At 45.8% G+C, this 13,522-nt stretch overlaps 2 protein-coding genes across 2 annotated transcripts; both read right to left on the bottom strand.

Moving 5' to 3' along the window:
* Positions 1-5,631: 5,631 nt before the first annotated feature.
* LOC127330948 (chloride channel protein CLC-b) lies at positions 5,632-9,036 on the bottom strand. Its single transcript, XM_051357029.2, has 5 exons — positions 8,822-9,036; positions 8,373-8,751; positions 7,114-8,283; positions 5,861-6,364; positions 5,632-5,764 (listed from the first exon to the last, which is right to left on the bottom strand). The coding sequence occupies exons 1-5, from the start codon at positions 9,034-9,036 to the stop codon at positions 5,666-5,668; spliced, it is 2,367 nt and encodes a 788-aa protein (XP_051212989.1). The 3' UTR covers positions 5,632-5,665.
* A 2,323-nt stretch (positions 9,037-11,359) lies between these two features.
* On the bottom strand, positions 11,360-12,966 carry LOC127330947 (uncharacterized). The gene has a single exon (XM_051357028.1). It carries the CDS (start codon positions 12,939-12,941, stop codon positions 11,766-11,768), a length of 1,176 nt encoding a protein of 391 aa, XP_051212988.1. The 5' UTR covers positions 12,942-12,966; the 3' UTR covers positions 11,360-11,765.
* Between the last annotated feature and the right edge of the window lie 556 nt (positions 12,967-13,522).

The raw sequence follows: 13,522 nt of genomic DNA, 5'->3' as shown, positions 1-13,522 counted from the left end.
ATTACTCAACCATGGTTCACTACTAACATTTAGACTTCACCCATGTCCTCAAGAACTAAACGAACTACTCACGAGACATCATATGGAACATGATCAGAGGTGATATGATGATGAATAACAATCTGAACATAAACCTTGGTTCAACGGTTTCACTCAATAGCATCAACAACAAGTAGAAATCAATACCGGGAGAGTTTCCCCTATCAAACAATCAAGATCAAACCCAAATTGCTACGGCGGTGACGATGTGCAGCGGTGGAGGCGGCGGTGATGATGGTGGAGATGGTGGTGATGATGATGGAGATGATGTCCAGCTCGATGACGGTGACGATGGCGTCGATTTCCCCCTCCGGGAGGGAATTTCCCCGGCGGATCTCAGCCGCCGGAGAGCTCTTTTCTCTCTGGTGTTCTCCGCCCTGCAGAGACGGCTGTAACTCTTCGCGAGGTATCCTCTGTGGCTTAGGTCTTCGGGACGAAGGCGTACGCGAAGAAAAGGAGGCGAAAGAGGCTGTGGGGCCCCCTCACCACCAGGTGGCGCGGCCAGGCCATGGGCCGCGCCGCCCTGTGGTGTGGGCCCACCTTGGGTCCACCTGGCTCCCCCTTCCGGCTTCCTTCGTCATCTGGGAAAATAGGATTTTTGGTATAATTTCCTTCCACAGTTGATCTTCCGAAATATTGCATTCTGACGGTGCTTTTTCCAGCAGAATCCTGGCTCCGGTGCTTGATCCTCCAATAATGATGAAACATGCAAAATAGATGAAATAACATAACTATTGTGTCCAAACATGAAATATATCAATGAATAACAGCAAATTATGATACAAAATAGTGATGCAAATTGGACGTATCATGAACCTATTCAGAGTACATAATCTAGGGGCATGCGTGGGTGCTTAGATTTTGGTGGTCCCTTTGAGCTTCGCGCCTCGGTTTCCAATGTGAAAACCCTAGGTCTCGTCTTCATTGACTTTACCTGTCGATGCAGGTTTTCTAGTTAGTTTCTTGATAGAGGCATTGTATGGAGATCGGACGCCCAAGATTTGAAGAGTGTGTATTCAAAATTTTGAAGTTTACAAAAAAAAAACGACAGTCCAAAATCTAGTTTTAGTGCATTTTTTGTTATATGAGCATCAATGATTACTATAAAGAAATGTAAAAGTTATAGCCCAGCCTGAGCATAGTATCACAGCTTCATAGAATATGCCAAAATGTTTTAACATATATAAGTGTCAATTGTTCAGCATATCAAATGGCAACATATAGAATATTCAGAGGACACAAAATAACAAAATGATAGGATACTAGAGAGCTTACAAATTAGTAGAGATTAAACTTTCCGATGCTTATTGGCTTGAATACCCTTGAATTGAAGTGGACCCGCCCCTGGATCGGACCTCTCCATGGGTGAGAACTCATGCTCTGACTTTTTTGGTTAGACCTGGTGATGACAGCGCTTATGCATTGTTACTTTCTTGAAGGTGTTGCTTTGGAGAACCCTTGCACGCAGTCTATGTGTCAGAATTTAAATGTATGTACACAAAAGAGTTTCTAGTAATGTAGGGTTAGAAGGGTTGAATTGCCGAGCCAGCGTAAAAAGGTGATCAAAGCAGTCTAATGCAATGATGTATTGCGTCGCTAGCTAATAGCACGTGACCGAGTAAAATATAGTAAATGTAGTTGAGTACTTTGTACATGGGAGGGTAAAAATTGAAACTTAATAATCTATCACACAGGTTTCGATCGAATTGCTCAGAGACATTGGCGAAACCGGGAGAGAAGATGCCACTTTGTGTAAGCATCGGATCCTTGGTATTGGACTTCCCTCACACGGTTTGTGGCGGCGGTTCACGGTACACCCCAACCGACGGCTAGAGCGTTGTGGCTCGCTGGAGTGCGGGCCATGTTCTTCACAAGGCCATGGTTCACGTGTACCCGGCCCAGGCGTGATTTGTCAGGAGCACAGGGCGGAGCGGGTATGAGTAGCCGCATTGGCGATTTTTACAAAAATAACCTTTTGACGAAACTATGCATGGAACAACTCTCCCGCCAAAATATTTCACATGCCTAACCCTTTTGTGTGGCGCTTGTGGGAGCGGCGCCACACATCAATGTGTGGCACATCCCATAAGCACCACACACCCACTTATGTGTGTCGTCCGAGCCACCCCAACCCGACCAGCCTTATTTCTTCTTCTCTATTTCTTCCTTCTCCTCTCCCCGACCAGACGCCCCACCTCTCCCCCCCACCCAAATCCCTCTCTGGTGGATTTCTTCAGATCTATGCTAGCAAGGTTACCCTTCCGGCTTGGCCTGAACTGGCGGAGGCTAGGCAAACGATTGCTTTTTTTGAGGAGTCAACGTTCGGCCATATAACACACAGAAAAGACCTTCGGTGTGCCATGGGGGGCTTAAAAGGAACAATCAATACTAATAAGAACATAAGGAGAAGTTTATGATTACAAAATGGAGAAGATAACGAAAACACGAGTCTTTAAATGCAGTCGCATTCGTCTGCTTAACTCCGGGTCCGATGGAGGGGAAATATTCGAATGCATGTACATGTAGGTGCTAGAGGTAGACTAAGATTTGAGACCATCTTGTACTACTCCAAGTCTATGTCCTACGTCCATGAACCTCTACACCAACATAAATTAGGAATTCATCTACTTTGACAAGAACAACAACTTGAGATAAGTCACAAACTCTAGAATTCTCTATGAATATACCTAAACTTAATAATCTCATTCTGTATGAGGTTGCGGAAAGTTCTTTGCTAGATTATACCCCGTAACTTAATCTGCCAAATTATCTAGACAAATAAATAGTAATGATACAATGAGCAAGCTCAGATAAATACCTAATGCATTAAGGACTATGAATTTAATTGTTTGTCAGTAGTACAATATTTATTGATCAAATATGTTGTGAAATTTCTTGCAAGAAAAGAATATTAAACATTGCAATAAATTTTCAGTGCAAAACATTTATGTGATAAACTAATTGTTCGTTTAGAATACTTATGTGATAAAAATGATATAGTAGAACTACATGAAAGTATGTTTTTTAATACACAATATAATGAATGTATATCAATAGGAAAATCATATTATTGCAATATTAGTCATGGCCAAATAAAAAAGTTCAATATAAATTGACATCGTGAAATACAAGTGGTCATTCAATAGAAATATGACCGAAAAAACAGAGACGAAGTGTTGCTAGGAAAGAACAATGACAAAATGTCGTGACCAAGACCAAGACCAAGACCCTCACCAGGGTCATTCCTTACCAGTTCAATATTCAGCGGCGATGCACCCATGACAGTTCTAAGAGAATTCCACCCGAGGTTCTGTGTGAGCTGGATAGAATTTACACATATGGTCTGAAGAGGCACAAGAAACTTCAAGGGACCATTCTTGTCGTCAAGAAGTTGGTCCTGACTTTGTCGGCAAGTACGAAGGCCAACAAAACTGAGGTAACTTGGCAAATGGGCAATGCCGCCTTTATCGTTTCGTCGGTCCTTGCGACAGCTGCCATATCAGGCTATGGTGTTCTCAAGCTGGTGAGGTTTGGAGGTCAAAAAGAGACTATAGATAATGTTGGTATTCTCATCAATGACAAAGTTGTTGGACATATGCCCAAGAGGCAATAATAAAATAGTTATTATTTATATCTTTGTGTTTATGATAAATGTTTACATCCCATGCTATAATAGTATTAACCGAAAACAATACTACTTGTGTGTTTTGTAAACTCAAAAGAGTCCCTAGTAAGCCTCTTGTTAAACCAGCTTGTTGATTAATAGATGATCATAGTTTCATGATCATGAACATCGGATGTTATTAATAACAAGATCATATCATTAAGAGAATGATGTGATGGACATACTCCCATAGTAAGCATAGCATATGATCAAGTCATTTAGTTCGTTTTGCTACAAGCTTTTAGTTGCATAGTAACCTATTCCTTCGACCATGAGATCATGTTAATCACCTACACCGGATGAAAACTTTGATGACATCAATCACTATTTCGTAAATGGGTAGTTATAAAAGTGGTATTACGTATTCAGAAAGTATAGGTTGAAACACATGGATCAATAGTGGGATTTGTTCGTCCAAATGACAGATAGATATACTATGGGCCTCTCGGTGGAATGCCATCCAATTAGCTTGCAAGCATGTGACTAGGTCACAAGGGATGTCATATCACGTTACGAGTAAAGAGTACTTATCGGAGACGAGGTTGAACTAGGTATAGAGATACCGACGATCAAAACCTCGGATAAGTAAAGTATCGCGCGACAAAGAGAATCGTTATTTTATGTGAATGGTTCTTTCAATCACGAAGTTATCGTTGAATATGTGGGAGTTATTATGGATCTCCAGGTCCCGCTATTAGTTATTGATCGGAGAAGTGTCTCAATCATGTCCACATAGTTCACGAACCGTAGGGTGACATACTTAAGGTTTTGATTTTGTTAATTAGATACGAATATGATATGGAGTTTGAATATTGTTCGGAGTCTCGAATGGGATCCAGGACATCACGAGGAGTTCCGGAATGGTTCGAAGAATAAGATTCATATATAAAAAGTCATATTCCAAGTTTGGGAATGATCCAGTGCATTTATGGAAGGTGCTAGAAGGTTCTAGAAACATCCGGAATAAATCACTATGGAAGGTGGAGTCTCGGATGGACTCCACCAACCCTAGCCGGCCACCAAGAGGGATGGACTCCACCACCTTGGCCGGCCATGTATCAAGGAAAGTGAGCAATCCCACTTGACCTAGGTTTCCCATTATGGTAAGTTTTGGAGTTGGACTTTAAAGTGCAGACTTGATGCCGGCCTTCTCACCGTCAACAGGGACATCTAATGGGTCACGGAGGGGGTCCAAGGAGAACATCATGTCTTTCGACCACCGGAGGGAGCAGGTGAGATTCAAGATTTCCAGTTCAAGTACTAGAATTTCTATCCCATCAGAAATCCCCAAGGTTATGTGATATGTACTATTGGATGGTACAAAAGACAGTTCAATCAACGACTCTCTGTCATTTGTATTCGGTGATGTACCAAGTGTGGATTCAAAAATATGAAATGTTGTCCATTTCATTTAATGCGGCACCGTAGCAACACATAGGCTCTATGGTAGTAGTAATAATTTTACTTTGAAAAAGGTAAAAGTTAGAGTGAAACCAAAACAAAAATGGTGCACATATTTCTAAAAACTCTAGCATTGCACTCGTTCCATATTTCCCAAGAAGATAGCAAGAGTAATGAAGATAGTCCCTCAGTGCCGCCTTCCATCGACTCCCACGATAGAGCAGCACCGATCTTTAACCGAGTCAAAGTTTGTCGTCTTACATCCGATCTTGTGTTTGTGCGTGAAATTAAAAGCTCATAACTACTAGTACTAGAAAAAAGCAGAAAAAAAAGGAGGAAAACGAACGAAAAACCTGAGGTAAGTAGAAACAACTGACGAGAAAAAGAAATCTCTGTATTCAGCATTGGTGTTGGTGTGTAGAGTGTGATTTCACATTTATTGGCTGCAATTATCAGTTGTTGGAGAAGGCAAGCAAACAAACATGAATCTACTTATACACACAAAAAGGTAGAAGTAAGAAATGAGTCATGTTATTGACAAAAATGGTGCTAGCATCGGTCTTATTGTGCCATCTTTTTGTTTGCCAGGTTCGGAAATGCATCCAGGATGTTGTGCGCCCTCAGGTCCTGCCTTGTCAAGATCCCCACAATTGGAGTTATCTGAAGCGGGAAAAAAACTCATGTGTCAATCAAATTTTGCATGTACATTTGGATGGAATGAAAACATTTTACTTCGCTGAGATTAACTGAGCTCACCTCAGGGCCTTGGTACTTGGGCACGATGAGCATGTGGCGGAGCGCGACGCTTCGGAAGAGCACGACGGCCTTGGCCACCGACATGGTCTCCACGACAGTGTAGGGCGTGGTGTTGGTGAATGGATGGAGGTCAACGTACATGTCCATCTCCTCCTGCGTGAGCTTGGCATCGTCGATCTTACAGCTCTTGTCAGCGAGCTCCACCGCCGAGAACCGCTCCCTGGCCTCCCACTCCTCTGTCTTCCTCTTCTCCGTGAGAAACCACCGCTTGTTTAGAACGGCGACGAGATGCGATCGGAGCACGAGCCCGTGCAACTCCGACAAGCCGGGTCTCGGCCGATCGACCACCGGGAACCCATTGTGGCCGGTGTTCCGAAGCACATGGACGATGGTGGACACCCTCTCGACGACCTGGAGGCTGATAGCGCGTGGCTTGGCGGCCGCGATCTCACCGACGGTGATGTCCTTCATCCATGGTTCCGGATTGGGCTCCAGGAAGTAGGCCTGGGCGTTCGGTTTTAACCGAAAATTCGGTTCGGTTTTTCGGTTTTTTTGATAATTCGGGTAATAAGAAATGAGAACCGAAATTATATCGGTTTTCTAATTAATTTCTAATTCGGTTATCTGAAAATTCGGTTCGGTGTTCGGTTTTTTACCGATTTAACCTAATTTTGACAAAAAATAATAAGTCAAGTACGTATGATGGCATGATGGCACGCATTAGCTTAGCAGTTGCCGTGACTATAAGCTAGGTCCACGTACGACCAGGACTATTAAGTACATATATATACTATCAGTGCTCCTCCTAACTCGAGGAACCATACGACCATGTAGTAGCAAACTACTCGTACATACCTAGATGAAGCAAAATGAAACTGGACATATGCTTATATACACGTACTATTTTATTGTGGGGAACTTGTATATATATAATACGTTCATGGGGCTGCCTTTACTTTTTTTTAGGTATCGTGGAGTTTGGGACTTTGGCCTGCTTGGAGTTCGGTTGTTGGGCAAAGAAATTATTTCAAACGATTGTGTATGAGACGATTATGCTATGTGTTAACGGTATATCGGTTTTTTAGGTTATTTCGGTTAACAGATGGTTAGAACCGAATTTGTTAATATAAATTCGGTTTTTCATATTTAAGCACCGAAATTGTTTTCGGTTAATTCGGTTTCGGTGTATTCGGTTTCGGTCCCGGTTAGTTCGGTTCGGTGTTCGGTGCTCGGTTTTTTATGCCCACCCCTACCAGGAAGGGCAGTCCCTTGAGATCCAGAATGATCTCATAGATGCTAGGGTTGAAAGCGTCGCCGACGGTCTTGGCGATGAGCAGCACGAACATGGTCATCGGGAGCAGGAGCAGGTTGTTGGTGAGCTCGAGGAAGATGACGCAGAGGGAGACGGTCATCCTCATGGAGCCCGACATGAGCGCCGCGGCGCCGAGCACGGCGTAAAGGCCGTGGTCGATACGGGCGACGTCCTGTAGCACAAGCGCGACGATGCGGCCGTAGGCAGAGCCCATGAGGATGATGGGGAGGAAGAGCCCCGACGGAACGGCAATGCCAAAGGTGAAGAGCCCCAGCACACAGTAGATGGCGAAGAAGATGAGGAGCGAGTCGAGGCGGAACTCGCCGGATGTGCCGGTGGAGAAGATGTTGCGCGTCGCGTCCATGTTGGTGGCGTGCAGGAGGCTGGCCAGGTCGTTGTAGTGGCCGGCAGGGCAGTTGAACTGCTTGAAGTTGCCGCTCATCCCGTTGGTCGGGCACGCGATGCCCAACGCCGGGTCGCACGGGGTGCACGGCACGGCGAAGGGGAGCACGTACAGCCCAGCCGACGTGAACACGCACACGGTTAGAGCCAGTGCTAGCTTCGCCATCCGGCCCTTCCCGTTGATGAGGTTGTAGAGGCGGAGCACCTTGTGGAGAAGGTAGTTGTAGAGGGCGCCGAGGAGTCCGCCGATGACGCCGACGAGAGTGACGATGATGAGGTCGTTGAGGTGGTAGTTGACGGTGACGTCGCCGACGTCGAAGATGATGAGCCCGCCCTCGCCAAACAGCGCGCACCGTCCGTTGCGGCATACCTCGATGAAGCCCCGCAAAACCACCACCACGGTGGCCGTGCTGAAGAAAGTGCGCCACAGCAGTGTGCTCCGCCACCAGGTGGCCACCTCTTCCAGCGCGAACAGGATGCCGCCGACCGGGGAGCGGAACGCCGCGCACACCCCAGACGAGGCGCCGCAGGTGATGAGGTCGCGCCTGTCACGGTCGTTGTTGAAGTAACGCAGCCACTTCCAGCGGAGGCGGAACCGGCCGGCGCCGCCCTTGCTGAGCAGGTTGGCGAGGCACGCGCCGATGTGCACAAGCGGGCCTTCCTTGCCGAGATCGAGCCCCGACGAGACCGCACAAATGCTGCCGATGATCTGAGCATGGAGCAACCTATTAGTTCAGTTGTTCATTTTCATTCACTTGAGCAGCTACGATCCAGTTGCATTTCGAGAGGTGGACGGACCTTGACAATAAGCTGTGGCGCACCAAACATGTTGGGCGTGTCGACGCCGTTGAGGTAGGCCTTGATCTCGGGGATGCCCGGGCCAGCGGCGGTGGGCGCAAAGACCACACAAAGCACGGCAGCCACGAAGGTGAGTGCCAAGTTGAAGCCGGAGAAGTAGAAGAAGCCGGTCCAGTATCTTTTATCTCGGACGAGCTGCACCATGTGGATCATCTTGATGCCGGAGATGTTCTCGATGGCGAGGTTGATGAGCGAGGCGATGACGCCGGTGAGGAGGCCGACGAGGAACGCCAAGGCCCACTTGAGGAAGATGTACTGCAGCACCTCCACGTTGGACCGGCTCCTCCAGTCGTGCTTGAACAGATCGTTCTCGATGATCCTGCCGCAATGGCAATCCACAATGAATGAAACTTGGCTGCAACAAAGAAATGGAATGCTCGCTCACTCACTCGTAGTCGAGGCTCTCAATGTGCGACACCTTGGCACCGACGATGGCGAGGTGGTTCGCTGTCAGGGTAGTGTTTCTCCTCAGCAGGGGTTGCTCCAGGGAGCTGATGCCATTGCTGGTGCTCCCTAGATCCTCCGGGTTGTCGTGGACACCATTATCGTGTTTGCCTAGACCAGACGTAGTAGCCGTAGCTCTGGCGCTCTGCTCGTCCTCCATGCCCGTTTCTTCCTTGGCACAGAGACAGTTTTTGATGCCTCTGTTTCTTCAAGTTTGGAAACAACAAGGGATGTCAAGGCTGGGATTGGCATGTCTATGCCTGTACATATAAATTGACGGGTGGCACTCGCAGGGCAGAACACTTTGGCCCCTCTTGCTCTTCTCCCATAGTTTTTTCAAGATTCATACTCCCCGCATGGATCTTATTTAGATGCAATTTTGCAGATCATTTGTCAATGCAAATAGCACAAGTATACTTTTCCTCTTTTATTTATTTATTTGATTTCATATTCCGTTGACATTACACATATAGTTGCCACTCCATATGGGCCAATTATCTTCCTTACGAACTCTTCTCTGGAAAGGGAAATAATATTAATCTGAATAACCGATTTATCGCAGCTCTGAAGAATTGATCCTGGTCTTGCCTTTTCGGCCGCTAGTACCGTTGTTTTTCTGGATGCATACAGCTCATGATGAAACAGTTCTTTTACTAAGGACAAATAGAATCATGTGGAGTGTCCCATGTACGGAATCATCTCATGTCTCATGGGTGCAAACAAAAGGCATAGCTCTTGTCCGTACATACGGAGAGATGAACTTCCTGTTGTTTTCTCGACGACACATTCAGGACAGAGGAGTCTCTCGGAATTTTATTAATTAGCTGGTTCATATATACAAGCAATTGCCCAATTAGTTGGCTATATGTTCTCTCTGTGCGCAAGAGATTTCTATAATACACGAAATATCTAAAGAAAACTGCTAGTTGTTGAATGGCAACAGTTTGTGAGGCCAAAAGACATTAGCTTTTCCCTAAGATCTGAAAGGATATGAGCTAAAAGGATAGCTCCTACTCGAATTCACTCTTCCGTGGTCGATCCCTCCACGCAGTCACTCTCATGCGAAGCGTTACCCATCAAGGAAACAAAGTCACCAGGAGTCCAAATCTAACTGTCAAGAAATTGTAATTATCGATGATCCAGAAACATCATCCACAAAAAGAGAGAAAATGAGCCATCTTCCGTAATGCAGCCTAAAATTTGTGATGCTACACTGATGAACACCAAGGAATGCAATGAGGAGCACAGTTTGATTCAAAGAGTACAACAACAGCTGTGTTTTTCCAATGAGACAAGCAGGCAATTAAACTGCAAGATTACTTACTTGCTTGCCCGACCATCCCCACATTTCTGGAAGAAAATTCAGCGGTTTGATAATAAGTAGATGTGAGATCTGCTTGATAATTAGTTGCTTGAGTTGCCCAAAAAAAGCATCATTATGTATTGTTGTTTCAGCTTAATAAAAGCCTATCAAAATGCTGCAGTTAAAGTAATGTGGTCGGAAAGGTGTCTTCGCTTTTCATGACTGTGTATAAATAGGCACAAATTGTTCATGGGTCTTGGTGCAAAGGTTTTGTGATATTCCACTACAATGTTTTCTTGCTGCGGTTCTGATAAGCACTCGAGAGAAGCCATTGACGACGCTAAACAAATGCCCAAAAGAAAGCCATAGTGTAACTCCAACATATCACCAGTGTCTGAACAGTTAGTTAGCTAAATAATAGACGGTTATTTCCGGAAGGTGTGAAGAACTAGTAATGCTTATAAGGGTAGTAATCATACTGAAAAAAGAACATCCACCTTCGTTTTTTTTTTCTGTTGAAGGGGAATACACTAAAGTGAATGGAGTGCTGGCTGTTTGTTGTTGTGTGAATATAATATACAGAATATACCGTTGAGAGCTAGTGAAATGTCCATGGTTTTAAAGGCGTCGCCTCAGCGTCCAGGCGCTCCCCCTCCGCCTTAGAAAAACGTCTGCCTTGGCGCCTTTAAAACCATGGAAATGTCCTTACCGAGAATGAGAAATTCTTAGTCCTGTACTCAGATAGTGTGTCTTGTTGCTTTGAGAAACCATTTTGTAGTGCACGGATAAAAGAAAGGCAATTAAAAAAATAATGGGAGAGTAACAATTCAATCCTGTAATTTGTATCATTTTCCAATTTTATTTGTACTGAACTCTGTAATTCGTAGTATTTTTAATTCAGGCAGTGAAGAATGCATATGTTGTTGGAACCAACATCTACAGGTCAAACATTTTATATACAGAAAATAAAACTAATGTATGGTACTTATTCACGTGTATGCATGACAGGCAAGAGAACAACAAATGTTGCTCATACAAGTATATCAGAAAGAAGTGATCTCTCGGTTAATTTAAAAACCTTCTGGTCAATAGATGAAAATAATTCCTGTACCAGCTCAAATGCATAAAATATAATGGGATCAAGAATGATATATTTTTATATGCAAACAATGTGATCAAGTGAAGCAACCGGCTAAAAGATCATCAAATTTGTCTTTGCAACGGCAACATGGTCAATATAGGCTGAGCAGTACAATATGGTTAGCCCAGGATAGGACTGATCTTCCAAACAGGTCATTTACTCAAAGCTCTAGCACAGAGCTGGCAATGATCAAAGAAGCTAAGAATGGGGTACTTATTTTTGGACATACAGAAGTTCACAGATTATTATTGCTCAAAGAAAGTTCACAGATGACTGGTTGTGATTCCTAAAAACATCCATCGTCTTGACTTATTCTACAAGTGAATAAACTAACCAGCATTGCATCCTAATACCATAGCAAACCATGAGCACATAACATACCGATTAAGTGTAGTGCAACAAAATAATATGGATTGAGTATCCTTGTTCTTGGTCGACCATCAGCTTAAATTTGAGGGTTCACCTTGTTGCACACCAAGGAAGAAGGCCACGGCATGATGTAGGGATAGGACCACTCCATTTCGTATTCATAGAGAGCAAAGATCTTCTTCATCTCTTCTTTCTCCAGGCAGAGGGAGAAGAAGTGGCAAAGAGGAACATTTCCCGGTTCCTCAACGGCCATCCAGTGTAAGTGCACAAAGCCCTGCTTAACCGCCACCAGCTTCAGCGCGGACAGATCCTCCAATTCGATCTCCTTGTCCAGCACCCATTCCTCGACACGGCCAGCGTCAGCTCTCCAGACCCAAACAGCGATCGTGTCCTCCTCATCGATCGCGCAAACCATGCAGAGCTTGTCATCCTTGGTCTCGCCAACCACAAAAGGTTTCTGCCCGTACATGTACGGCGGCAGGTTCATGGAAGAGAACTGCAGCGTCACGGTGTCGAGCACGATCACGTAGTCGTGTCTCGTCCAGTAGATGCGCCCATCCACGAGCTTGCCAGTCCTGGGCGGGAGGCAGTGCTTGTCGTCCCCGGGGTGGTTTTTGTTGATCGCCGCGGCCTGCACCCACGGCAGAACCTGCCACTCCCCGGTGTCGGACGAGAATACGACGGCGCGCACCTGCAGGCCGTCCTCCTGGACGCAGACGAGGCGGAAGGACCCGTGGGGCTGTTCCGGGGGAGACAGGATGTAGAGCTCCCGGACGGCCTCCGGCGGCGCGGTGATCCGGTGCAGCACGCCGGCGAGCGGGCTGTAGGCGGCGAAGAGCCTGTGTTCCCAGTTGTGGAGGAGGAGGTAGCCGTGGCCGCAGTGGGTGACGTTCCAGAAGCCCTGGTCGTCGGGGACCCGGGTGAGGAAGAAATCGGAGCCGCGGACGACGGCGGATTGGTCCGGGTCGGCGAGGCCGCGGAGGGGCACGAAGGAAGGGATGTCTCCGACGCGGTGGCTGACGAAGAGGCCGAGGAGCGGCGGCGGGTGGAGGTCGCGGAACCGGGGGCGGAAGGTGGGGAAGGAGCGGACGGCGTGGAGGAAGGCGCGGCAGGCGAAGGCGGCGCGCACGAGGGACGGCAGCGAGGGGAGGCGGACGAAGATCTCGAGGAGGAGGTCGTCGCCGATGGTGAATATGGTGGTGGGAGCGGGTTGGGGGAATTTTTCCGGCGGCGGCGGCGGTTGGGAGGCCATGGCAGATGAATCACAACCGATTGACTCGATGCCAATCCTTTTCTTTCCACGGTGAAGAGGTCCAAGGAGGAAAAAGAAAATTCCATAGCATTCTCTTTTGAGATAAATAAAAAATATATAATTCAGTGGCATTGAAGCCAAAGAAAAACATAAAACCATATGTGTTAAATTTGTAGAAATTTTAAAAAGTAATAAAATGTACAAAGTTAGATTACATTTGACTTCTCTTGATTGAGTGAACTAGTTTAAACAAAATTGGCCAATGTGTATAGGGTGTCAAGTGCGGTCCCACTTATATCCTACGTCTTCGAATTCACAAGTCAAAATTTTGTGCAAATATCGTGAACTATTCATGGACATTTTCATAGAAGCGAGCTTGTTGTCGACTGCTTTTGGGAAGACTTGGATAGCCAAATATGTCGAGATATTTCGCTCCTCTTACTTACGCTGACAAGGCGGTAAAGTTGCATTCCTACCATGTGCTAATTTTTTTATCGACTTACTTTATCCGTGGAAGTGTGGAACTATTTGAAAGGTGTTTTGTTAAGTTGAGTTGTAGATGAAGATAGCAGCCATTTCTT

This window comes from Lolium perenne, chromosome 2 (genome assembly GCF_019359855.2).
Source record: "Lolium perenne isolate Kyuss_39 chromosome 2, Kyuss_2.0, whole genome shotgun sequence".
NCBI lineage: Eukaryota > Viridiplantae > Streptophyta > Magnoliopsida > Poales > Poaceae > Lolium > Lolium perenne.
Note: the sequence above shows the minus strand (reverse complement) of the source record. Positions and strands in the feature narration are given on the sequence as shown.